Below are 24,960 nucleotides of genomic sequence, written 5' to 3' on the forward strand. Positions count from 1 at the left end.
CAGATGGTAAAAGAGGAGAGCTGGGGCAGCCAGATAACAAGACATCATCCGTGCAAGCCGCCCTACACCAGACATCAGTGATGACGGGTTGGAATTCAGTAGCTATGTCTTGAAGGTTTTTTTCTACACCAAGTGTGAAACATCATTTTCAACTCACGCATGTTGTAGACCTAGGTCCCAACTGTAAAGGTGATCCCTTTAAAAAGGAAATCACCATACACTGCTAGTGAGAGTGTAAAATGGCACAACCACATTGGGGAACAGTTGGGTAGTTTCTTATAAAGTTACATGTGCACAGCGAAATGATGCAGCAATCCCACTCCTAGGCATTTACTCAAAAGAAATGAAAACCTATATGCACACAAAGACTTGCAAATGAATGTTCACAGTAGCATTATCATCATAACCAAAAGGTGGAAGCAACCTAAATGTCCATCAGCTGAAGAATGGATAAACTATATGGTATATCCTTACAATGGACATTACTCAGCAATAAAAGGGAAAAGACTACTACACATGCAATAACATAGATGAATCTAAAAAAAAAATTATCTTGTGGCTGACTTCTTTCACTCAGAAGTCAGCCACATGCAATGCATATACTATAAAAGTTTATTAAGATGAAGTTCTAGAACAGGTAAAACTAATCTATATGGACAGAAAGCAAATCAGTAATGGCCTGTGATGGGGAAAGAGGGAGTGTGTGTGTGTGGTGGTGGAGGTGGAGAGATGGATTTCAAAGAAGCAAGAGGAAACTTTTTGGGTTGATGGAAATGTTCTATACCTTGATTAGCATGGTAGGGTTACATGCATATGTCAATACTCATCCAACTGAATGCTAAAAATAGATGCATGTTACTGTGATAATTATGCCTCAGTGAAGGCTAACCAGAAGACCTTTCCATAGTGGCCGAAATAAACATGGTGGAAGGCAAAGTGTTTTAATCAATGTGATGGATAAAACCATTGACCTAGATGATGAAGCCCAGGAGAAACAGCAAGTTTCTAAAACCCTGGAGGCACCCAAAGGCCCAGGGCCTCTACTGCAGTCATCACCTGAAAACTCTGCCTCAGCCTGGGAGGTTGCCCACCCAGCATCAAAAACTTATAATGGCAAAGCTGAAAGTACCCCCAAGACAATTTAGTTCAATCCCCTGATTTTACGATTGAGAGAACTGGGCCTAGAGAGGCCAGATGTCCTTCCCAGGGTTGCAGAGCCAGAGCTATAGAGCATGAGTCTTCTGACAGCCACTGCCTTCCTCTCCACGGTACTGCTTGTCTTGCCCCAAAGAACCCTGCCCATAGAGGTAGCAATGCAAATCTGCTCTGCTCCCACTCCCACATGTGTACCATGTGCCAGATTTCAACAACACTGCCAAACACAAAAACTCACCTTGGAAACTCAGTTCATAGTTCCGTGGACCCGCCTGAAACCTCACAACTCCTCTTGGGCAATGCTGATAGACAGACTCCAGGTATGAAGAGTCAATGTTCGAACCTTTCTGGTTATCTTTCTAATTTAAAAAAAAAAAAAAAAAAGGTAAAGATTTCAGGGAAGGCTTTTAGGACATCTCTACTATTTTATCTCATATGCTCTTATTTTAGCAATGGGATTTGAATGGAAATGCATCTTGCTCCCCAAACCAGACTGTAAGGCTTCCAGAATGGGGAATGTCACCTTTTGTGCTCCTCTTCGTCATAGTGCCTAAGAGACAGCAGTCTATCCTGCAGAAACCGACTAAACACTTTGTGGATGCCTGAAGAACATGGCTTTTTGCAATACCCTTTTTGCACTATCCATAAAATATGAGCCAAGCATACAGAGCAACTTGCACCCCCTCTTCTGCAATGCCGTGTCTGCGCTTGCTACCTAACAGAATCTGACATTTGACACTTGCATGAAATTGAGCATTGTGGGCTATTCTCACCTACCACAGTTTAGAGTTGTAGTAAAAGCAAGTAAAGGAAGACCTCCTGCTCCTTATCCAACTTCCAACAGATGTACTAGTGTCCAAATAGAAATGATCTAACCCTCTCTTCTGCCCTCAACCAGAGTTAAGTACACAAAACTGACCAAGCCAGTCACCTACACTGAAAATGCACTTAGATTTGCCACTGACTGGAGCTATAATGAAAGGAGTGAATAATAAATACCCCCAAAATGTAAAGATATAACCTGTGGTCTAAAAGTATATATAAAGTGTCCAAACAGCACAATGGGTGGTAAAATAGAAGTGTGTTAATTCTAGCAAGGGGGCAGGCTAGGCCACTGTGCCACTGTCCTCACTCTATGGCCAGGGCAGCTGACTAGGGGCTACTAGATGTAAGCCTTGAACAGTACAGGTTCCCAATATCTAATGGTGAGAAGACACTTGTTTCTGGTGATCTAGAATGGAGGAACGAATGAGAGCAAAATCCTGCTGGTAGCCCTTTAATGGCATTCCAGACTCCAGCTTTCGGCTGTATCTACCCTCCTTCCCTTTCCCTAACGGAAATGCCTGCTGGATGTAGGACAGGGCACCAGAATGAAAGCATCAGGGAAAATGTCTCAGATGGAGAAGGGCCGGAGCTGGGTCTCTTTAGCCTGGAGCAGAGCACGGTTGGAGCAGAAAGCTGTGTTCAAATATTTGCATACAGCCCAAAGCAGGAATAAACTTGGACGTATTTCAGGAAGTGGAACCAGAGAAAGGGTAGAAGGCACAAGGAGGCAGACTTTAGCAGAACTTTCTAACCTACAGCATCCAACAGTTAAGTCATACCATGTCGATGTTTGTTGCCGCAGCTTCGGGGAGAGTATCTTCCAGGGTGACTGTAAAAGAGATGGCTGCCAGGATGAGATGCCTGGTAAGCCATGTGCCCTCCTCGGGCCCCAAGAGCAGCTGAAGTGGGCAAACATCTCTGGGCACAGGGTGGGATGGGGCAGCTCTGTCACCTCAGTATACCCCAGTGTGACCCCTAGCTGAATTCCCTCCCCATTTTCCCACCCCTATAGCTGAAGTCCTGTGTCCATCAGCTGCCTGCTCAGCTCTGTAGAGCCCATCCTGTTCCTGGCTTAAAAGGCCAGAGACTTTCAAATTTTGACAGGCATGTGAGTCACCCACGGATCTTAATAAAATACAGATATGATTCAGGGAAAACGGGGGGGGGGGGGGGGCAGGGGGAAGGACTTTAGATTCTGTGCTTCAACCAGCTCCCGGGTGATGCTCATGCTGCTGCTCTATGGACCTCACTTTGACTAGCAAGGCTTGAAGGTCTGGACCAGTGCTGTTCACTAGAACACTCTGTGATAACGGAATGTTCTCTGTGCCGTCCTAGGTGGTAGTGCAAGGGAGGCAAAGTTTTACTTCTACCCTTTTAGAGTTTTTTGGCTTGGCCTGAGAATTAAATTGACAGGAGACAGATCAACAGGAAAAAAGCATACAGATTTATTCAACACATAAGGAAATGAAGACTCAAAAGATGCAGTTAGAGATGAACATTTACACTGAATTAGACCAAAAGTAGTAAACAATAAAAAGGTCATGAGGGAAAGGGGCTTGGGCTAGGGTTGTTACATTGGCTAGAAGAATAAGGATTAGTTTAACAAGGTTTGTTTGTACAGATTTCCCTGGAAGTTCAATAGAACTTGTATAAATTTAAATTTAAATACCATCTATTCCCCAGTGATAGTTCTGTCTGGTTCCTGGAACCCTGATGTCACTAGAATGCAAATGTTTTCCAACCCTTCTCCCTTATCTTACTGAAAATTGCAAATATTTGACATGAGAACCATTGAGATCTATACTTTTTATTTTCATTTTAACCAAGGCTAATTAAATTAGGCATATCATTTCTATTTCCACAGCTGTCTCACAGAACCACTCAGTCTTTATCATCCTTGGCTTAAAAATAAGAATCTGTGCAAAGTCCAACATCCTAGGAGTTGTCACGCACTGTTCAGCAGAACTCTGTTCCTCAGAGATGCCACACGGGCCACCAAGGGCGAGAGGTGAGACCAAGGAAGGGGACCAGGAGATAGCGCTCAGCCCCCATCCTATGTCAACAGGCAGCTCTGCTTTACTCTAGTTTGCTCGTTTACATTCTTTGAAAGATTGTTTGACAAAATGTATCTGCTGCTAATATGGGTGGGACCCACTAAGCCACTGAATTGATGGCAGGGCTATTTGTTGTTGAGGACCTCACTCACCAGCACATACATTGGAGGTGTTTTTCTCAAGCCTCACTAACAGAAAAAAGCGGTGCCTCTCCTGAGCAGCAGGTGTGTTTTCACCGCAGAGGCGCAGAACATCTTGTAACAGACTGTGTTTCTTTGTCTGCTTTGGCAGCTAGGCAGCTCAGAGCCACACTTATGGCCTATTGACTTGTAACTGTGCAGAACCTCATGCTGGCATTCCCTTGTCCCTCCTTTCTCTTTGATTTCATTTCCATCTCTTGCTTTTATTTTCTCTTTCTCATCTGATTTCATTACCTACCATGTTTCCCCAAAAATAAGACCTACCCATAAAATAAGCCCTAGTAGGATTTCTAAGCATTTGCGCAATATAAGCCCTACCCCAAAAATAAGACCTAGTGATGGGCGTGGCTACACAGTGTATCTGCACAACTCATGCATTTTGTCGTTGAGTGGTAAAGAAGAAGAGCAGTCCTTCTCATCTGTCCCATTGTGACAGCTACTATCCCAGAGGTAACCGGAAAGGTGCGGGCAGCCCCATCAACAAGGTCGGCTCCCCCTGTCAGGTCCCAGCCATCCTGTGCGTGCTGCAAGCTGAGGCTTTAAGGGGAAAATAACAAATCCCCTGAAAATAAGCCCTAGGGTGTCATCTTGAGGAAAAATAAATATAAGACCCTGTCTTATTTTCAGGGAAACACGGTACTTAGGCTCTCTCTCTCCCCCTGCCTCCCTCCCTCTTTAATCCTATGAATCGAAGGGAGGCAGGGACACTTACAATGGCAGAAGCTCTCCTTATCCAAACTTCTATCCCCTGTTACTCTGCTCCCTCTGTGGGTCAGCCTAGAATCTTCTAGTTCCAATCCGTTAAATCCATCTGAACCCAGACCCTGACTGAATACTGGTGACCATCTGTATTAGATGTGGTTTCACTGCTTGAGTGAATTAACACACCCCCTAGTACAATTAACCATCCAACCCCGTGCAGTCCTATACCTTCTCACTCACGCCCTCTTTTCTGCTCAAAGCAGGAGCCTCTGTACATTTATGTCTTAATACATAGAAAACTATCTCAAGGCTCCACCTCCATCTCTGATGGTGAGGAAAGCGGCATATACCGCTGACATGAGTCATTATTTTCCCATAAAAATAATTCATATATGTTCTTGTTTATGACTGCAGTTGGAGTGCATGCTTGCTGAAAAATACCAATACGGCTGTGTATAAAGTAAAAAAAACATCACTTCCTCTACTACATCCACACACCATGGGTAACCATGGAGGCTTCAAACATTTTATCAATAGTTTCCTTTCTAATTTGGCGAGTTTAAACAAGAGACTCCCACAAGGAGGAATGACGCTCACCTCTTCCCCATATGGAATCCACTTGCCATATTCATTCCTCCAATACCAGATCCATTCGGTGGTAAAGACAGAGTCGGCCGCCTTCCCTATAGATGTGGGAGTGCACATGCGTCGGATGGGCATGGAATCACACATCATGTTCTCGAAATCGATTCTGCCCTTTCCCGCTAAAAAGCTGAGAGAGGAAAGTATAAAGTTACACAATGTTTCATCGGCCTTTGTTTTCTACAATCTGGTCTTCCCAAAGGAGATTTTAGGGCTAAAAAGCATCTTCAGATTTTCTTTAGGCAGCTCCAAGTCTTACACAGAAAAGAACAACTGAAATACGGAGAGACAAAGTGACTTGCCAGCACTGTATCTTTCACAGTGTCACAAAATGTATTCTTCCCTCAAAAAAAAAAAAACAAAACCTCAAAATAAAACTGTACCCACAAAACAACTGATTGGCTCAATGTCAGAAAATGAGTTAGAAACTCACATTAGGTCAGTTTTAAATATTATTTGTTATTATTTAATAGTTATCAAAATGTTTTCCAAGACCCTTTCAGAGAATCAACAAGGTCAAAGTTATTTTCATGATAACATTAAGACATTATTTGCCTTTTTCATTTTAATTCTCTTGTGAGTGCACCATGGACTTTTCCTGAGGCTACATGATGTATGATTTCACAACAGATTGAATAAAGAAGTAGATACGAGAACCTAGTTGTCTTCTATTAAGGCAGATTAAAGAGATTTGTAAAAATATAAAACAATGTCTCAGTAAATCTTTTGTTTTGGAAAACAGTTATTTTATGGTTACCTATATGTAGAGAGAGAGTTATATGCATGAGTATATATATTAAATGGATGTATATGAATATATACACGGTATTAAATATAGTTATATAAAATATGTTATTTACGTTAACATGTAACAAGTTTATTAGTCTTATTTTTAGATGAATCAATATTTAAATTTTCTGTTTTAATTTTTAATATGGTAAATGTTGACAGCTATAATCCGCATAAATAGAAATTTGGGGGGATTCTCAATACATTTTAAGAGTGTCGAGGGACCCTGATACCAAAAAGTTGAGAATTGCTACTCTAACAAAGACCAATTAGATCAGTGATTCTCAGTGAGGAATGATTTTGCCCCAGGGGACATTTGACATCTGAAGACATTTTTGGTTAAGACAACAACCTGGGGGGTGGGGAGAACCACAGGGGAATAGTGCTTCTGGCATCAGTGGCCAGAGGCCAGGAATACTGCTAAACAGCACCCACAACAAATGATCTGGCCCCACTTGTCAATGAGCTGAGGTTGAGAAACTCTGCTCTAGATTTACCTGGATAGGGTGGGGGGAATATGTATCTAGAAACAAGAAAATAGCTGATGCCACCCTCTAGTGGCAAAATGCAGCAACACAGAATCTTCACCAAAAATTCACTAAATTCACATATCAGGAAAACTATGTAAATTTCCCCCCAAAGAAATTCCTTGTAAAATTAGGTTGCATTTTTTAAGAGACAGGGTGTCACTGTGTTGCCCAGGCTGGAATGCAGCGGCTATTCATAGGTGTGATCCCGCTACTGATCAGCATAGGAGTTTTGACCTCCATGTTGATCCTGGGCTGGTTCATCCCTCCTTAAACAACCTGGTGGTCCCCAACTCCCCAGAAGTCACCATATTGATGCAGAACTTAGTGCAGACACCCATCGGCATAACGCACTATATATAGCCCAAACTCCTGGGCTCAAGTGATTCTTCTACCTTAGCCTCCAAAGTAGCTGGGACTACAGCCATGTGTTGCCACACTTGGGTAATTTTAATTACCCTAAAAAATTTTTAATTTTTTGTAGAGATAGGGTCTTGCTATGTTGCCCAGGTTGATCTCCAACTCCTGGCCTCACAATCCTCCTGCCACGGCTTCTGAAAGTACTGGGATCACAGGCATCAGCCACTGCGCCTGGCTCATGCCTGGAATGCATCTTATATCCCTGCACATCATAGGTGAAAATGGTCTTGTGGGTATCACCCATTTCAGCTCTACCAGAAGCAGAAATGTAAGGTATCCTCTCAGATGTCTCCAGGATAGAGAAAAATAACAAACATAAGGAGGGTATAAAATGCTACAATATACAACAAAATTCTGCACTAGAACTATATGAAATTACTCAAATCATGTTATAAAATTATGAAGTTTAAGCCATAGGCTCTTTTGTCCTAAATCATTCAGTACTTTTAACAGGTCTGTGATGAACTGATGAGAATACAAACCAATCTCTGCGTTGTGCTTTTCTGCAGGCCACACTGGCAGACATCAACTAAACAAACAATCGTGGCACTGTTTATTTCCTTTGAGTTAGCAAATATTCCCAGAATCCCTAATATTAGCCAGGTTCAGTGCAACTGCAAACCTGCCCAGCTGTGTTTTTTCTTCAGTAACTCATCAGGAATTTGTCATTTTCACCTCGAGAACTTTCACACTTGAATGGGATTCTGAAAGAAAAGTGTGTTTTCTTTTCCCATAAGCCTAGCACTTTCCTCTCTTTTGATGATTATGTGGATCTCAAAAGCCAGAGTACAGCCATCAACTTACACACAGTTTTGGGGGGCGCAATAGGCTTCCTCAATCGCTTCCATGTGCTCGAAGTCTTCCCACTTCTTTCCGCTGAGCTTCTGCCACCGGTAGGGCAGGTGGAAGTGGTCTTTGTCGCAGCTCTCTACAAAGACAGACAGATCTGAGGGCCCTTTCTGCAAGGATTCTAATCAAGTCAACCAAGTTCACTGCCAGCTTTCCCCATCCTGGCCTGCCTTCCCCGCCCTGCCAGACAGCTCCCACCTCTACCTTCACTCATGCCCCTCTTCCACATATCTACTGCCCAAGTCCCTTTAATACCTTTGGAGACTCATCAGAAAACTAAAATTCCCCACTCCCCAAAAAGTCACTTTACCGAAATGGAAATCTGAGGTCATTACAGATTTACAGTTATCCTTTCTGCATCCCCAAGTGTATATATTCAGATAAAATGCTCTGTGGCATAGGCAGTAGCCTGCATTTCTTTGAAGCCCTGGCCTATAATTCATCTCTTCCAGAAAGATTCCCCCAACTAACCTCACTCTACTCTCATTAGACATGTATTGTGTATTCTCTTAGCCAGGACCCAACACCCAGCATGGGTTTTATTACTTATGTTTTTACTTTATGCAGTTTTCTCATTTGCAGATATTTGGATGCCTCACCTTAATTACAAACTCACTAAAAAAAAGGATGCATCATTGTTTAGCTTACATCCCCCCTGCATATCTGGCATAGGGCCGAGCACATAAAAGGTGGTCATTAAAGGAATGCTGGCTGAATAGCAAATTAATGTCATAAACCCATAATACAGGAAGACAGAAAGTAGTTCTGTTTTTCAACATTTGTGTTATATTTAAATCGCTTAGAGATTTTCAAAAAGGTGTGTGATTACTTTAAAACATAAACAGACAGGTTCAGGGACCACGGGGAAACCACAGAGTGGCACTGCTTAAAACTTGGCCGATTCAGGCTGGGCGCGGTGGCTCACGCCTGTAATCCTAGCACTCTGGGAGCCCGAGGAGGGTGGATTGCTCGAGGTCAGGAGTTCGAAACCTGCTTGAACAAGAGCGAGACCCCGTCTCTACTATAAATACAAAGAAATTAATTGGCCAACTAATATACATAGAAAAAATTAGCTGGGCATGATGGCGCATGCCTGTAGTCCCAGCTACTCTGTTTGTTTGTAATAAACACAGAAAAATAACAAGTGTTGATCAGTATGGAGAGAAGTTTGAACTCTTTGGCATTGCTGGTGGAAATGAAAAGTGGTACAGCTGCTATGGAAAAGAGTTCCTCAAAAAATTAAGCATAGAAATACTATATGATCCAGTGATTCCACCTCTGGGTATATACCCCAAATAACTGAAAGCAGAGTTTTCAGCAGACATTTGCACACCCATGTTCACAGCAGCATCTATATATATATATATATATATATATATATATATATATATATATATATATATTTTTTTTTTTTTTTTTTTTTTTTTTTTTAAGAGACAGGGTCTCACTCTGCTGTCCGAACTGGAATGCAGTGGTGCAATCACAGCTCACTGCAGCCTCAAACTCCTGGGCTCAAGCAATCTTCCTGCCTCAGCCTCCCCAGTTGCTGGGACTACAGGTGTGAGCCTCCACACCCAGACAACTATTAATTTTTTTTTTCTTTTTCAGAGAAAGGATCTTACTATGTTGCCCAGGCTGGTCTCAAACTCTTGGCCTTAAGCAATCCTCCTATCTCAGCCTCCCAAACTGCTGGGATTACAGGCATGAGCCACTACACCTGGCCTACAGAATATTATTTAAATGGTCAAAAGGTAGAAGCTTATAGAAAATCCTTATTTTACTCACCATTGAGTTGACATCCCTCATGCAGATGGTCAAGACAAATTTTCTCTAAGCTAGGATCATGTACCCAAGAAGACATGGTACCTACAACATCAGATATGGAATTTATAAGACAAAAGGGTATGCATGTAAGCTGATATTAATGTTTAAACCAAAATTCAAGACACCTGGTCTCACAGTGGGAAAGAATATCTGAAACGGGGGCCATGTGCAAGACAACACCTGTGATTCATGCTCCTGAGTGTCTAGACAGCCTCTTCCTAAGATGAAATGTGGACATTAGAGTCACATGACAGCTATGTTTATTTCTTAAACCATAGTCAAACTATTCCTATTGTCAATAAATGTAGCAACTTGTTCCATGCGTGGTTCTACTGATTGGTCCTTCCTTGTCTTCATAAGTCAGCCTGCTCTCTGGTACCTGGTACCACCCCTTAACCAGAACTGTCTAACTCTATGCCCTTTAAGAGCTGCAGCGGAACATCCAAGGAGAAACCACCAGCCACAGCCACCCTACTGCGACCTCAAGTGTCTTTCCCTGACTTACACTGAGCACAGCCTGGGGTCCTCCTTGTGGACTCACCGGCAGGGGGAACAGGGACTTGGGTGGAGTTCTGACCAAGGGTCCCACAGGCTGCAGCTCTGTTGCCTGAGGAAGGTGACTGAAGCAGGGTGCTGACTGGTGCGGGGGCAGTGGTTTCTCCAGCTGTGGCCAGGGCCTGGCTTCTCACACTCTGACTTCCAGAGCACAATACATCTTTTCCCCCAGTGACTGATGTTTTTAAACCAAAGCCAGTGGCACCAGTTTTTTCTATTAATACATTAGTAGTTTTATCCATAATGTCACTAGAGCCATCTGGTGAACTGTGGGTGGTTTTACTAGCCGAAAATGTCTTCCCTCCGCATTTACCGTTAACAAATGCCACTGCGGCAGTATCGCCCTCGGTAATTTGGCCAGTGGTCTGGAGATCCCGGGAAGCAGGTCCAGCGTCTCGATCCCTAGGGAGTGATGTTTCTCTCTGACTGTTGGTTGTGCTGTTGTAATTGAAATATCTTGCGGAAGTTACGCCAGCGGCCCCTCCATCAGCATTATTATGGAAAAGAGAAACATGCTGGAGATCTTGAGTTCCACTTCTGCCCTTGGTGTCCCTCAGGTCGGAGTAAAGCATGCCTGTGCTGTTTCCGGCGGTCACAGCTTCAGGTGTTGGTGCAGAACCGAGAGGAGGGCGGGCGGCAGTCAGAATTGGGGAAAACACACTCTCCTTCCCGGTGCCTTGGTCCTTCGGCCAGGGCGTGGGGTCCTTCCAGTTGGAGGCTGGTGTTGAATCAGAAACAAGGTAAGTGTTGCTTTGCTTCCCATAAAGGAGGCCTTTTGGACTGCCATTCTCGGAAAACCTCTGGCTTGCCCCGTCCTCACCTGCTCCTCCAAGATTGGTAGCTTTAGCCGAAGGCGAGGAGGGCTGAGCGAGATCCTGAGTCTCCAGATAGGTGAACTTGTGGGTGAGGCCATCCACAGGCACGTCATCCCCGGGAGCACTGCGGCCCGTCGGGTCTGGACTGGGCGTGGAGGACCTTTGAGTGGAAGATGGCAGAAATTCCTGGCTGCCATGAAAGAATCGCTCTCTACTTTTGCTTCTAGCTTTGTACGGCCCGGCTCTACGATGGAAAGGAGCTAGGGGAAAAAAATCAAAATGAAACGAAATAATGCAAATTAGACTTACTGTGATTGAGTTCCTACTACCAATGATCCTCTTAGCCTTTCCACCTTTGCGACCCAAGTTCTATCAAATTACTTGCCCTAACCTGGTGGTGTGTAAAAAATCTTCAGGATGGGCAGTTACTACAATGAAAGAATCTCGACATTCCACCAGCACAGCAGAGAATATCATTCCATGGCCTAGGATAAGAGCTGGACCCTGGTTCTCTTCTACCTTCTTCTCTAGGACTGAGATGCGGTCCCCAGGCCCCAAAACTCTTAGGTGGGGGTGTCCACTGTCCCCTGTTCCAAGTCAACATTCACCACGGTGGTGAATGGAGAGACAGACTAGGGCAAATCAGGGAAGAGTTTCTAAAACTCTTTTCAATTCTGCCTGTGTTGTAATATTGGGTACCTGACAATTTAAGGATTCACAATACTTAAACAGAAAATGAAACTCCATTCTAAAGGTCTGATCTTATTTAAGCTAGAAATTTTTCCAGATTTCTTTCTCTACCCCCCCACCCCCCAATTCCCCCCAATTCGCAAGTGTATTACCAAAAGTCAAAGCTGACAATGCAGTGGCCTGGAGGGAATTGGCTTCTGACTAGAAACTTGATGAGTCACACTCTCCTGGAAGCAGGGCAAAGGGTGTGTGTGTGTGTGTGTGTGTGTGTGTGTGTGTGCACCTACACTGAGGGTATGTGTGGAAGATGTTGTAAAGGAAAAATAAAATCTTGGGACCCCCAAAACTCAACGCCAAAAGGGAGACCAAGCCCGAGAACTGAAGCACACAGCACTGCCATCCTCTGCCCCAAACGAATAGCTGTGATTGACGTATAAGCCGGTGCCCACAATAGCAAAGTCCTTTCCCCCCCTACCCCTGGAACTGCCTAGTTAGCCCTAAAACCTTTCAGGGTGTATGACCCCTATAAAACAGGCACACACCAGTTACAACCTTACAGCTACAACCTGAATCAATCCTTGCTCCCGAGTTTTAAGTTTTACACTGACCAAGTCATTGCAGGTTTATCTCCATAGATGTGAACCAAGGGCAGATTTGATCAGCCACTCTTCTGCCGACTGTGAAGACTGCATCACTGACTTTCTTTCCCTCTGCTTCCTTTTGGAATGTCCACCTTACCTTATGTAAAACGTGGCTGTACTGAGCACTAATTAGAGCCGCCCAAGAATGTAACCATCTGCCTCACTGCCTACCTCTCCCCGTTCCCCTTCTCTTCCGTGTGCCCTCTCCTTTCAGTACCCCAGGGCCTTAGTACCCCAGGGCCTTGTGGCCTGTGTAGAAGAGGTGAAAAAGTTTATGAGCAGATAGATTCATTCTTGGCCTGTGCTTATCCTGGGTGAGTCCTTAGCCTGTGACATAATAAACCTCATTTGAGCATGACTCTAGGTTTCAGTCACTTACTATTTATCAACGTGCATGTCTGTGGGTAAGACATGTGTGAATATGTGGTGTGTGCGTGTGAGGTGAGCCTGTGCTCGTCTGTGTGTGAGTTGTGCTACTGTGTATAGCAGAGAAATCTTTTCCCTTGCAAACCCAGGGGGCAATAGTACACCATAACAGTCGACATCCTCCTTTGCTATTTTTTTTTTTTTTTTTTTTGAGACAGAGTCTCACTCTGTTGTCTTGGCTAGAGTGCAGTGGCATCAGCCTAGCTCACAGCAACCTCAAACTCCTGGGCTCAAGCGATCCTCCTGCCTCAGCCTCCGGAGTAGCTGGGACTACAGGCATGCACCACCCACCATGCCCGGCTAATTTTTTCTAGGTATTTTTAGTTGTTCAGCCAATTTCTTTCTATTTTTTTTTGAGACAGAGTCTCACTTTTGTTGCCCAGGCTAGAGTGAGTGCCGTGGCGTCAGCCTAGCTCACAGCAACCTCAAACTCCTGGGCTCAAGCAATCCTCCTGCCTCAGCCTCCGGAGTAGCTGGGACTACCAGGCATGCACCACCCACCATGCCCAGCTAATTTTTTCTAGGTATTTTTAGTTGTTCAGCCAATTTCTTTCTATTTTTAAGAGACAGGGTCTCACTCTTGCTCAGGCTGGTCTCAAACTCCTGAGCTCAAGACAATCCACCCGCCTTGGCCTCCCAGAGTGTTAGGATTACAGGCATGAGCCGTGACCACGCCCAGCTATCATCCTTCTTTTGTCAACAACATGGTTAACTTGGTAGATTAACTAGAACTGATACTAAATATGGATCTCTCTCTTACACAATGCATTGACATTGAGAAACTACACCAAAAACCGTCCCTCCAGACGTTCCCCTGTTCAGAAACCACTGTGGTGTGGAGAAAAAACATTAGATATGGAATCAGAACATGTGAGCTCTGCTGATTTCTAGTTTCTTGAAAACATTACTTTTTATTTATTCATCATATTACCCTCCATTCTTCGAAAAATAATCTAAGGAGATTATTCCTGCAGTAGAAGTTCCTTAAAATTTCTGAGCCTCAGTTTCCTTACCCGTTAAGTGAGGCTAATAAATGATATATCTGCCTTTCTTCATGGTTTTGCTGAGAGGAACAAAGATGAGATATTTTGGGTGAAAGTCCTTTGTAAACTATAAACTATTTCCAAAATATAAGGAGGTGCAATTGTTTTTTAAAGAATCTTAGAATCATGTATTCTATCTGCTTCACAAAATTCTTGACCTCTTCTATATATACTTCATACAGACATTAAAAATTAATACTATTATATAATATGAAAATTCTCAAGAAATAATATCACTTCAAACCCATTAGGATGGCTGTTATCAAAAAATAAGAAAATATGAAATGATAAAGAGGATGTGAGAAATTTGAACCCTTGTGAGTTACTGGCAGAAATGAAAAATGGTACAGCCACTATGAAAAACAGAATGGCAATTTCTCAAAAATTTAAACATAGAGAGTTAGTAGGTATGGTGGCTCACGCCTGTAACCCTAGCACTCTGGGAGGCCAAGGCGGGAGGATTGTTCGAGGTCAGGTGTTCAATACCAGCCTGAGCAATAGCAAGATCCCATCTCTACTATAAATAGAAAGAAATTAATTGGCCAACTAAAAATATATAGAAAAAAATTAGCCGGGCATGATGGCGCATGCCTGTAGTCACAGCTACTTGGGAGGCTGAGGCAGGATGATCGCTTGAGCCCAGGAGTTTGAGGTTGCTGTAAGCTAGGCTGATGCCATGGCACTCTACCCTGGGCAACAGAGTGAGACTCTATCTCCAAAAAAAAGAAAAATTTAAACACAGAATTGCCACATGATCCAGCAATTCTGCTTCTTATTATATACCCAAAAGAATGGAAAATAGAGTCTCAAAGAGATACTGGTACACCCAAGTTCACAGTAGCACTAGTTACTGTAGCCAAAACATGGAGACAACCCAAGCATCCATCCCCAGATGAATAGATAAGCAAAATGTTATATCTATACAATGAAAAATTATAGGCCTTAAAAAAGAAGGAAATTTTGATACATACTGCAACATGGATGAACCTTAAAGATATTATGGTAAGCAAAATAAGCCAGTAATATTAATAAAAGGAATTAATATTAATTAATTAATATTAATAAAAATATCTGATTTCACTTATATGAAGTACCTAGAGTTGTCAAATTTATAGAGACAGAAAGTAGAGTGGTATTTGCCAGGGGCTGGGGGCAGGAGGGAATGAGGAGTTAGTGTTTAATGGGTATGGAGTTTCAGTTTGAGAAGATGAAAAAGTTCTGGAGATGGATGATGATGATGGTAGTACAAAAATGTGAATGTACTTAATGCACTAAATTTTTACACTTAAAAATTATTGAAATGATAAATTTTATGCTATGTATATTTTATCACTTTTCTACCATTTTTACCATTAATTTAAGAAATAATTTCTTAAAGAAATGGCACTGAGGACTATAAATTAAATTTATATATAGTTTTGCCCTAATGCTAAATTTTCTTTATTAATTGTATAATGGTTATGTAGGAGATGGCCTTGTTCTGAGGAGATACACAATGATATATTCAGATGTGAAGTGTCATGATGTCTGCATACATCAAGTGCTTTAAGCACAAACATGTCACATGTGTGTGTGTATATAAACATAGAAAAAAGAGATAAAGCAACTGAGATATAATGTTAGCAATTGGTGAATCTAAAAAACGTTCATGTTTTTTTCCCTCAAAAAAAAAACACGCTTTATCAATTAGCTGTTAGAAAAATGATAAACATTTTTTTTAAAATCTGGGAGGAGATAGTGCTAATAAGCATGAAGATCGAATTGTAAAGTGAGATATATGCTATGATCATGATAACATAAAAATGGTCGGTGCTTATGGGCAAGGTTTGGAAGGGAAAATGAAGATAGTTCTATGTGGTAAGGTAGAGCAATTATAGGTAAAGTTTTTCTTTTCTTGTGATTTCTGTTTATTTGAAAGTTCATAAAATTAAAAAGGAAAAAGTGGCCGGGCGAGGAGGCTCACGCCTGTAATCCTAGCTCTCTGGGAGGCCGAGGCGAGCGAATAGCTCAAGGTCAGGAGTTCGAAACCAGCCTGAGCAAGAGCGAGACCCCACCCCGTCTCTACTATAAATAGAAAGAAATTAATTGGCCAACTAATACATATATAGAAAAAATGAGCCGGGCATGGTGGCGCATGCCTGTAGTCCCAGCTACTCGGGAGGCTGAGGCAGGATGATCGCTTGAGCCCAGGAGTTTGACGTTGCTGTGAGCTAGGCTGACGCCACGGCACTCACTCTAGCCTGGGCAACAAAGCGAGACTCTGTCTCAAAAAAAAAAAAAAAAAAAAAAGGAAAAAGCATTTACCTCTCAACCCGGGGGAGTTCTTCCGCATGTGCTTGCTGTTGCAGATGTCTTGGATGCTCTGGACCACGTCTGCGTTCAGCCCGTGGTTTCTCATGATCCCCAGCACCTTTCTGTCCATCAGGTTGTGGGACTTGAGACAATTGAGGTAACCACAGTTACCTCGGGTGAAGTGGTCACAGATGTGGAGTCTGTCACACCCAGGCTGCTGGTTACAAATCTGCCTGCGACCCTCTCCCTTATAACTTTTGCATATCTGTGGGAGGGAGAAACGATAGCCAAAGACAAAACACTTTTTATTCCTGTCAAACACTCATTAAGGCAAGCTCAAGTGCACAAAAATTTCTGAAGCAAGCAGAGATACACCAAAGGAAAAAAAAAATACACATATATCCTATAATCTCTCATGAGTTGTTTTCAATTGGTGATTTATTTGAGGCAGAAGAGGCCTGCAGACTGACTAGAAGATACTGAAGAATTTTATAACTCTTGGAAGAATCAAAATAAGATGGCTATCTACGAACAGGACCTAAAATGAGCCCTACATTACAAAGGAGCTCAAAAAAGGAAGGTTCATCTTTGGATATCGACTCACTTAGGAATTACAAGAACACGTGGGTCTGACCTTCAACTGTTTGGGAATCCAGAATTTAGACTCTGCTAGGCAGTTTCTCAAAAGATGAACAAAAGATGATGATTTTTATATTTCTATCTAAATAGATATATCTATATATCTAGCTCTACATATATGTAGTTCCTAGCGAAAAGAGGGCAGAAGGAATACTGTGACCGAGGTCAGGCCATATGAGGCAGGACTAGAAGATGCTGGTTTTACAGTCTGAGAGTCTGAAAGCAGCTGTGTGACCTCAGGGGACCCACTTACCTACTCTCTGCCTCTTTTTCTTTTGCTGTAACCGGAGGAAAATATTTGCTCTGTCTACCTAAACAAAGTTGTTCAGGCCAGGAGCGATTGCTCACGCTTGTAATCCTAGCACTCTGGGAGGCCGAGGCGGGCGGATTGCTCAAGGTCAGGAGTTCAAAACCAGCCTGAGCAAAACCCCATCTCTACTATAAAAAATAGAAAGAAATTAATTGGCCAACTAATATATATATAAAAATTAGCCGGGCATGGTGGCACGTGCCTGTAGTCCCAGCTACTCGGGAGGCTGAGGCAGGAGGATTGCTTAAGCCCAGGAGATTGAGGTTGCTGTGAGCTAGGCTGACGCCACGGCACTCACTCTAGCCTGGGCAACAAAGTGAGACTCTGTCTCAAAAAAAAAAAAAAGTTGTTCAGCAGACTAAATAACAAAATACGTGAATGTGTTGTACAAAATATAAAGTGTGATGCAAATATCTGAACCATGAAATGAGGAAATCAATATAATTAGTAAGAAACCTGCATTTCAGATTTTAAGGATTAAAACATTTATAAGCTGTTTCAATGGATTCTGAGAAAACCAGATCAACACGGTTCACGGTGATTTGTCTAGATGGCAAAACTATGGACTCAGACTCCAGTAACAATGATTTAGCTACAAAGACAACTTCTAAAACCCGATTCAAGTAGATACTCGTAATGGCTATAGAGTCTACTGTCCAGATTCTAGACCAACCATCTTCGACACCACCTGGAAACTCAGAAACGCAACTCCTCAGGCCCTTTCCAGTATCTAGAGTCGGAAGCAACAGAGGTGGGGCCCAACAACCTGTATTTTAACAAACCCTCCAGGTGATTCTGAAGTACCTCCTAGAGGCTGTAGCAAAAAAGAACAATTGGCAACTTCATAAATTACGCTTAGGTAACATTCCTATTACTATACCCATGTTTAAGCAAGAATGTTCCTGCCTTCATTGGGCCAGAACAAATGAAAAGCACTTTTTCCTTTAATAAGTACATTGCAACTTTACAAGTTAATATACCAGGAAGTCAGGTTTGCCTGATGTTTTTATGTTGTCATAGGTCAAAGCAAAGTGAAAAAGTGTGAATATATTAAGTGTTTTAGGGCAGAGAGTGCTGCTCGCTGCTTCCTCTGGTATTTAACACAGTGCCTAACGTTTGCAGATACTCCTAAATCTTAGCTGAACGAATGCAAAGCAACCAACGAAGTGACTGAGAACATTCCACTGTGGCCCTCAGGTCCCTGTCCACCGCTCCCCTGCAGCTATTTCTCTACATGCCCCTCTGCACTTAACTTAGCCCCTCCCTCCCTCCTCACCCCTTTTGATAAAGTCCAAATTACCCAAACAACCTAATCTGCAGGGATAATTCCTCCTTCTGTGGAGAGCCATCCCTGACCAACTGTTCTTAAAACTAGCTGAACTCTGGCTGACCCCCTCCTGCTAAAGCCTCATGAAAAAAATCCCGTCCTACTCCCCAAGTTGAAACACTCCTTTAGGGACTTTTCTTGCCCAGCATTCTTTGGTAGAAACTTATGCCAACAATACTAACTAATGCCAACTCCAGAAACCAGCTCCTCGGACCTCTATAGATTGCCGACCCCTGAATTAGACTATCAAGTGATGGAGAAATAAAATTATATTTTATTTGAATCACTGTATTGGGGGGGGGGTCTCTGTTACAGCAGCTTAGCCTGTACCATCGTCTTCCCTGTCACCTTCCAAAGCTCACCTCTTCCAAGAAGCCACCCTGATGTAAAGCATCAAGCTGTCCTACTGCTATTACCTCTTCAGCTCATACTTGCTCACACAGGGCTCCACAGCAGCCTGGTGGAGGAAACTTTCCAGACTCAAATTATTATGAGACCTCAAATAGGAGAGAAATTGCTGGGCTCTCTTAGGTCACTCAGCAACAGCCCTGACTGCCACCTACAAAGCCCTGATGCTAACTTTGAGATTTTTCTGCTCCTATTCCAATATGTCCAATGACACAACACTGCCAATAATATTTTCTCACTGCTTCTTAAGCTGAGAAATCATAACTTACCTCAGGCATAAAAAAAGGATCACTTTGGACGAGGAGCACTGCTAATTCCTCTTGATTAAGTCCAGAGAGCTCATGCATTTTTAGGATTTTGAAGTTCTCTGCTGAGAGAACCTCATGAGAATATTTGCATAAATTCCTGGAAGAAAACATGACAATTGTCAGTGTTTCCACTTCACAGAAGTAAAGAAAAAGAAATCATCCATAAAACTGTCAGTCAATAAAGAATGATGCCCACATCCTCTGGTAACTAACACAAATCAGTTCTGCTTAGAGAATATACTTTAATCAAATAAATTTATGAAAAAGCTAGGTGAGGGTGTTTTGTGGCAAATTTTCTTCACAAAGTATACACATATATACATATAACTGAGTTTAAATTATTGTAATACTTCTTTAAACAGTATCTCCCCTAATATACATTAAGTTATAATTTGTATATAGCTCAGAAAGGTCAGAAGAGGAAAAATTTGGCAAAGAAACTGAAGCCAATCTATTAAAAATGATTTGTCTATTGAGAAACAAAGAATGAATAATTATAACACACCCATGGACTGACAATGAAGTCAACCAGACAGAATTCCACTTATCTAATATTTTCATTATATAAAATTATTTATTGCTATATCTCAGTCTTATATACCAATGTACATATATATATAAATCATTTATGACTATAAAGGAATGGAGCAAACTTTGAATTGTATAGCTCACATAACTGTACAGAAAAAGATGAAAAATCCCCTTCACTTTGAGACATTAATGGTTTAGTTCAACACTGTCCAATAGAACTTGCTGTGATGATGGAATTTTTGAATAATCAGAGTTTACCAATATGTAAGCCACATGTGGTGACTGAACACTTGATTTAATCACATTAAAGTCTAAGAAGCTTTGATTTAGATCATTGAGAAACCCTAAGATCACTGACACTCTCATTAGACAAATATAATCTGACAGTTATCAACAGCCGCATAACAAACTTATTCCTCTTTTTAACTTATATATGCTACATATGATATTGTCAAAGTCCTCAGATTTATGGCTTTAGTAGTTATTAATATGATGACATGTTAACATGCTCTAGTTTGCACTACAATGATCAAGTTGTCAGGCTGTTGGTAATGGCTAGAATTTAACTATTTAAATAGTGTGGCTACAATTATCTTTGTACAAATAACCTTTCTTTTTTTAGATTATTTATTTTCCTAAGAGTTACTCCTTTGGGAGTATTGCCACAAAGAACAGAATAATTTTCCTGAGAACTTGCATTTCATTTTGATCTACTGCACTCCAGAAAACATACCAGCAACCTGGGAGTGTGTCTATTTCCCCACAAGCACTTTAACATAGAGTTTTGTTGCTTTGCTACTTCAATAGGTATGAAATAGACTTATGCTTTCATTCATTCACACTTTTATTATTAGCAAGACTGAAAATATTACCAAATGTTGGCTTCATGCTTACATTTCTTCTCATACATACTATTTGTTCATATCCTTTACGTGTTTATCTAGTAGAGAATGGGTACTAACCTACAGCTTTGTGATTATATTTTTAATATTAATTTTTATCAGCTTTGTTTATTTAAAGGAGATTTGCATTTTCTTCCTTTTTATTAAGAATTGATTAAGATTGTTACTGCTAAATTTTTATATGATCAGGTCCTCCCACTTTGCCATTCACAATTTAGCCTACTGCTTTAATACCTGCAAAGTTAATTCATCTACCACAGCTGGATAACTATAATATACCATTTTGTTTCACTTTTAAAAGTGATATTTTCAACATTAATTCTTTAAAACATCTGGAGCTCATTATGACAAATGGTGTCAGAGGAGGACATAAGTGTTTTATATCCTCCCATATAACAAGTATTAAATATAATCCCTTTCTTATTTTATCATCCTATACTATTATATACTAACTTTTTACCAAGTTTAGAACTATTGGAATCCCTACTGTGTTTTTAAATCTACTGTTCTGCTTTGAATCCAATATCATAGAAGTTAAATGTCCTTTGCATCATATTCTATATATAAACAGAGTAATTTATCATATCATTGACTTACTCTTTTTTAAAAAAAACAACCCTTTAGTGTGCTTAACTTATTTTCTTTATAGAAATGTTATTAGGGTTTTGTCAATTTCCATAAAATAATATATTGGGAATCTAAATTCTGTTAATTCCATAAATTAGACTGAATATTAAGTATGTCATCTTAACTTCATTAAATCTTCTGATTCTGGAACAGAAAATATCTATTTATTCAAGTCTTGTTCTGTTTTTCCCTATTATGAATTTAAAAGTTTCTTTTAATAGTTCTCTTTGATTTCCCAAATATTAAATATTATCTGTTGCCACTATTTTTTTTAATTGTTTGTCACTGGTAAACAGAAATGCAAAATGATCTTAATGAAATTGATGATTTCTTGAAAATGTAAACATCTAGTTAAAAGTTATTCTCTAAGAATTAATCTTTAAAAGTCACTTATTCAGCCAGGTGTGGTGGCTCAGGCCTGTAATCCTAGCACTCTGGGAGGCCAAGGCGGGCGGATTGCTCGAGGGATTGCTCGAGGTCAGGAGTTTGAAACCAGCCTGAGCAGGAGCAAGACCCTGTCTCTACTATAAATAATATTTCTATAAATAGAAAGAAATTAATTGGCCAACTAATATATATAGAAAAAATTAGCCGGGCATGGTGGCGCATGCCTGTAGTCCCAGCTACTCGGGAGGCTGAGGCAGTAGGACTGCTTGAGCCCAGGAGTTTGAGGTTGCTGTAAGCTAGGCTGATGCACTCACTCTAGCCTGGGCAACAAAGGGAGACTCTGTCTCAAAAAAAAAAAAAAAAGTCACTTATTCAGATACTGTTGCCTATGTATAAAACATTTCTGCAACTCTCTGGATTGCCTTCAGATCTAGCAGTGGAACCTCACGAGAAAAATCACAAAATCAATGACTGTCAGCCACTAGCTGAGCCCTTGAAACTTGGCCAGGCTTCCCAGGTACCTCCCCTCCTGGAAATGTCAGGGGCAGTTGTCTTCCAGCCATTTTCCCAGGCAGGTCCTCTCCTTGCTTTCTCCGATCAGTGACCCTAGCTTTTAGCATGTTTCTAGTGCTCCTTGATAAGGCCGACTTCAGCTCTCTGCTCGCTTTTGGATTCTGCACTATGGTTTCAGACGACTGCTTCCAACAGCCCCCACCACCCAGAACCCTCAGCAGCTGGGCTAAGACTCCACCTCCCCATGGAAGGGAAGACTTGAAAAGACTCCTACAGTGGGGAAGGCCTTCTAAAGGTAATCTTCTCCAGCCCAAAGCAAAATCCCCACCCCCAACCCACCACCGCCATAGCTTGCCCAGATGCATGTGAGCCTCACTACCTCATAAGGCACTTCCTTTCATTGTCTAGACAGCCATTTCCATTAGTGCTCTTGATATTGAGCTGAAAATGGCAATGCTGAAACACCCCACTGTTGGACAGGTTCTGCCCTCTGGCTCAGAGACATTTTACAATTGTTAGAAGGAATTAAGAATCTTTGCTTTCCCTTTAGTTCCAGTCTAGATACCCTGAACTTGTAGCCAAGCCTACAGCACCTCTGCAGGTCACTGGGAAATGTAGAATTTGTCATTTTTACCCTGAGCCTGTCCTGTCCTACCCGAGAAGTGTGGCACTTCCAAGGTCCCTGAAGTCAGCACTTCCTCTAAATAATGAAAGGCAGCCAGGTGGCTGGGGACCCCTCTGCCTGGAATCCCAAGTGTCCAGACTTTTCCAAGCCTACCCAAGACACTCATGTCCATAGGAAGAATCACACCTAGCACACGAGGTGCCCATCTGAGGGCCTAGTTCTATATACTTCTTATTTCTCATCTCCATCCTCAGGCAAAGTACATATTCCTCTAGACCCTATGATACTCACCTTGAACCCAGTTTCAATTTGCAACATTTATGTCTAGCCTTGGTCTGACCCGTGGCTCCTTCCCAGGTGAGCCCTGCTCTGTTTCCCCGAATTCTCTAAAGTCTAAACTTCTCCCCAATTGCTTCTTACAGGCTCCATCTTTGCCGTAATTTCAGCATTTAAATCAGCCACAAACATAAGGCAGTTTATGCTCACCTTCTATTTGGGGGTAAGTACAGAAACTAACATTTATTATGCATTTGCTGACAGAAACTTTATGTTGTTATTTAATTTAATTGGGATAATCCTACTTTGGGAAATTGAGGCCCAATAAAAAGAGAAATCAGGCCATGCACAAAGGCAGGAGGATTGCTTGAGGCCAGGAGTTCCAGACCAGCCTGAGCAAGAGTGAGACCCCATCTCTACAAAACATAGAAAAATTTAGCTGCATGTGATCGTGTGTGCCTGCTGTCCCAGCCACTCGGGAGGCTGAGGCAGAATGATCGCGTGAACCCAGAAGTTTGAGGCTGCAGTGAGCTATGATCATGCCACTGCACTCTAGCTCAAGCAACAGAGCAAGAACCTGTCTCTTGAAAAAAAGGAGGGTCGGGTGCCGTGACTCACGACTGTAATCCGAGCACTCTGGGAGGCCAAGGCGGGAGGATCATTCAAGGTCAGGAGTTCAAAACCAGCCTGAGCAAGAGTAAGACCCCATCTCTACTAAAAATAGAAAGAAATTAATTGACCAACTAAAAATATATAGAAAAAATTAGCCGGGCATGGTGGCGCATGCCTGTAGTCCCAGCTACTTGGGAGGCTGAGGCAGAAGGATTGCTTGAGCCCAGGAGTTTGAGGTTGCTGTGAGCCAGGCTGATGCCACGGCACTCACTCTAGTCAGGGCAACAAAGCGAGACTCTGTCTCAAAACAAAAACAAAAACAAAAAAACAAGCCACATGGCCACCCCAGATTCAGAATGGAGAGAGAGAGAGAGAGAGAGGTCATCTTTTATGGCCGAAGCTGCAAAGTCACATTGCTACCTTCCAGAAAAGGACAATGGGTCCTGCAGAAGGTTGGTTAGAAGCTGCAGGAACTCCCAGCTTTCCAGTACGAAAAAGAGCTCGCCTACAAGCCATTATGAACTGCCGAGGACAAAACAAGCATTTGCAGAATGCTTCCCGAGCTTAGAGCAGATAAACTTTTAAAAACAGCATGAGTTGGGTTAGGAGCTGATAACGTATTAAAAAAAAAAAAAAAAAAAAAAACAAGAGCAAGATGGCCTTGAAAACGGCAGAATTGTCTCTCAGGAATCTCAGGCCAAAAGCCTAAAAACAAATGACCTTTTCACTTTTCTCTTTCAGCCACAGAACAAAATATTATTTTAACCCAGGCAATAAGTACTCTCCCCCACGGCGGGTGCGGTCTAAACAGCTAGCCTGGACGGTGGTTCTCTTCCCTGCTTGCACATAATAATCAACTGGGCAGTGTTTAAAAATACCTAAACCTGGGCCACACCCTCAGAGATCACTTTAATTTGACTAGGGTGGGACCCCAGGTGACTGCAGTGTGCAGTCAAGGCTGAGAATTGCTGCTTGGGCTTGTCAGCTTCGATTCTAGGTTAGGTTCCTGAACTGGATATTCATGCCCGAGCTCTTGAGCTTCAGGA

General features: G+C 42.0%; 1 protein-coding gene across 3 annotated transcripts in view; it reads right to left on the reverse strand.

Annotated features, from left to right (window-relative positions):
* ZC3HAV1 (zinc finger CCCH-type containing, antiviral 1) overlaps nucleotides 1-24,960 on the reverse strand; it is a 50,103-nt gene that overhangs the window by 12,752 nt on the left and 12,391 nt on the right. The window contains exons 2-9 of one of the 3 annotated variants that reach the window (XM_076006642.1): nucleotides 19,403-19,538; nucleotides 16,462-16,714; nucleotides 11,363-11,617; nucleotides 10,529-11,260; nucleotides 9,949-10,029; nucleotides 8,119-8,242; nucleotides 5,534-5,708; nucleotides 1,394-1,514 (exon numbers count right to left, since the gene is read on the reverse strand). In XM_076006642.1, the coding sequence (XP_075862757.1) occupies nucleotides 1,394-1,514; nucleotides 5,534-5,708; nucleotides 8,119-8,242; nucleotides 9,949-10,029; nucleotides 10,529-11,260; nucleotides 11,363-11,617; nucleotides 16,462-16,714; nucleotides 19,403-19,538 (1,877 nt within the window). Of the gene's footprint in view, nucleotides 1-1,393; nucleotides 1,515-5,533; nucleotides 5,709-8,118; nucleotides 8,243-9,948; nucleotides 10,030-10,528; nucleotides 11,618-16,461; nucleotides 16,715-19,402; nucleotides 19,539-24,960 lie in introns of all 3 variants that reach the window. The other 2 variants (XM_012767968.3, XM_012767965.3) reach the window with 2 other exon arrangements.

The sequence above is a fragment of the Microcebus murinus genome, chromosome 9 (genome assembly GCF_040939455.1).
Source record: "Microcebus murinus isolate Inina chromosome 9, M.murinus_Inina_mat1.0, whole genome shotgun sequence".
Lineage (NCBI taxonomy): Eukaryota > Metazoa > Chordata > Mammalia > Primates > Cheirogaleidae > Microcebus > Microcebus murinus.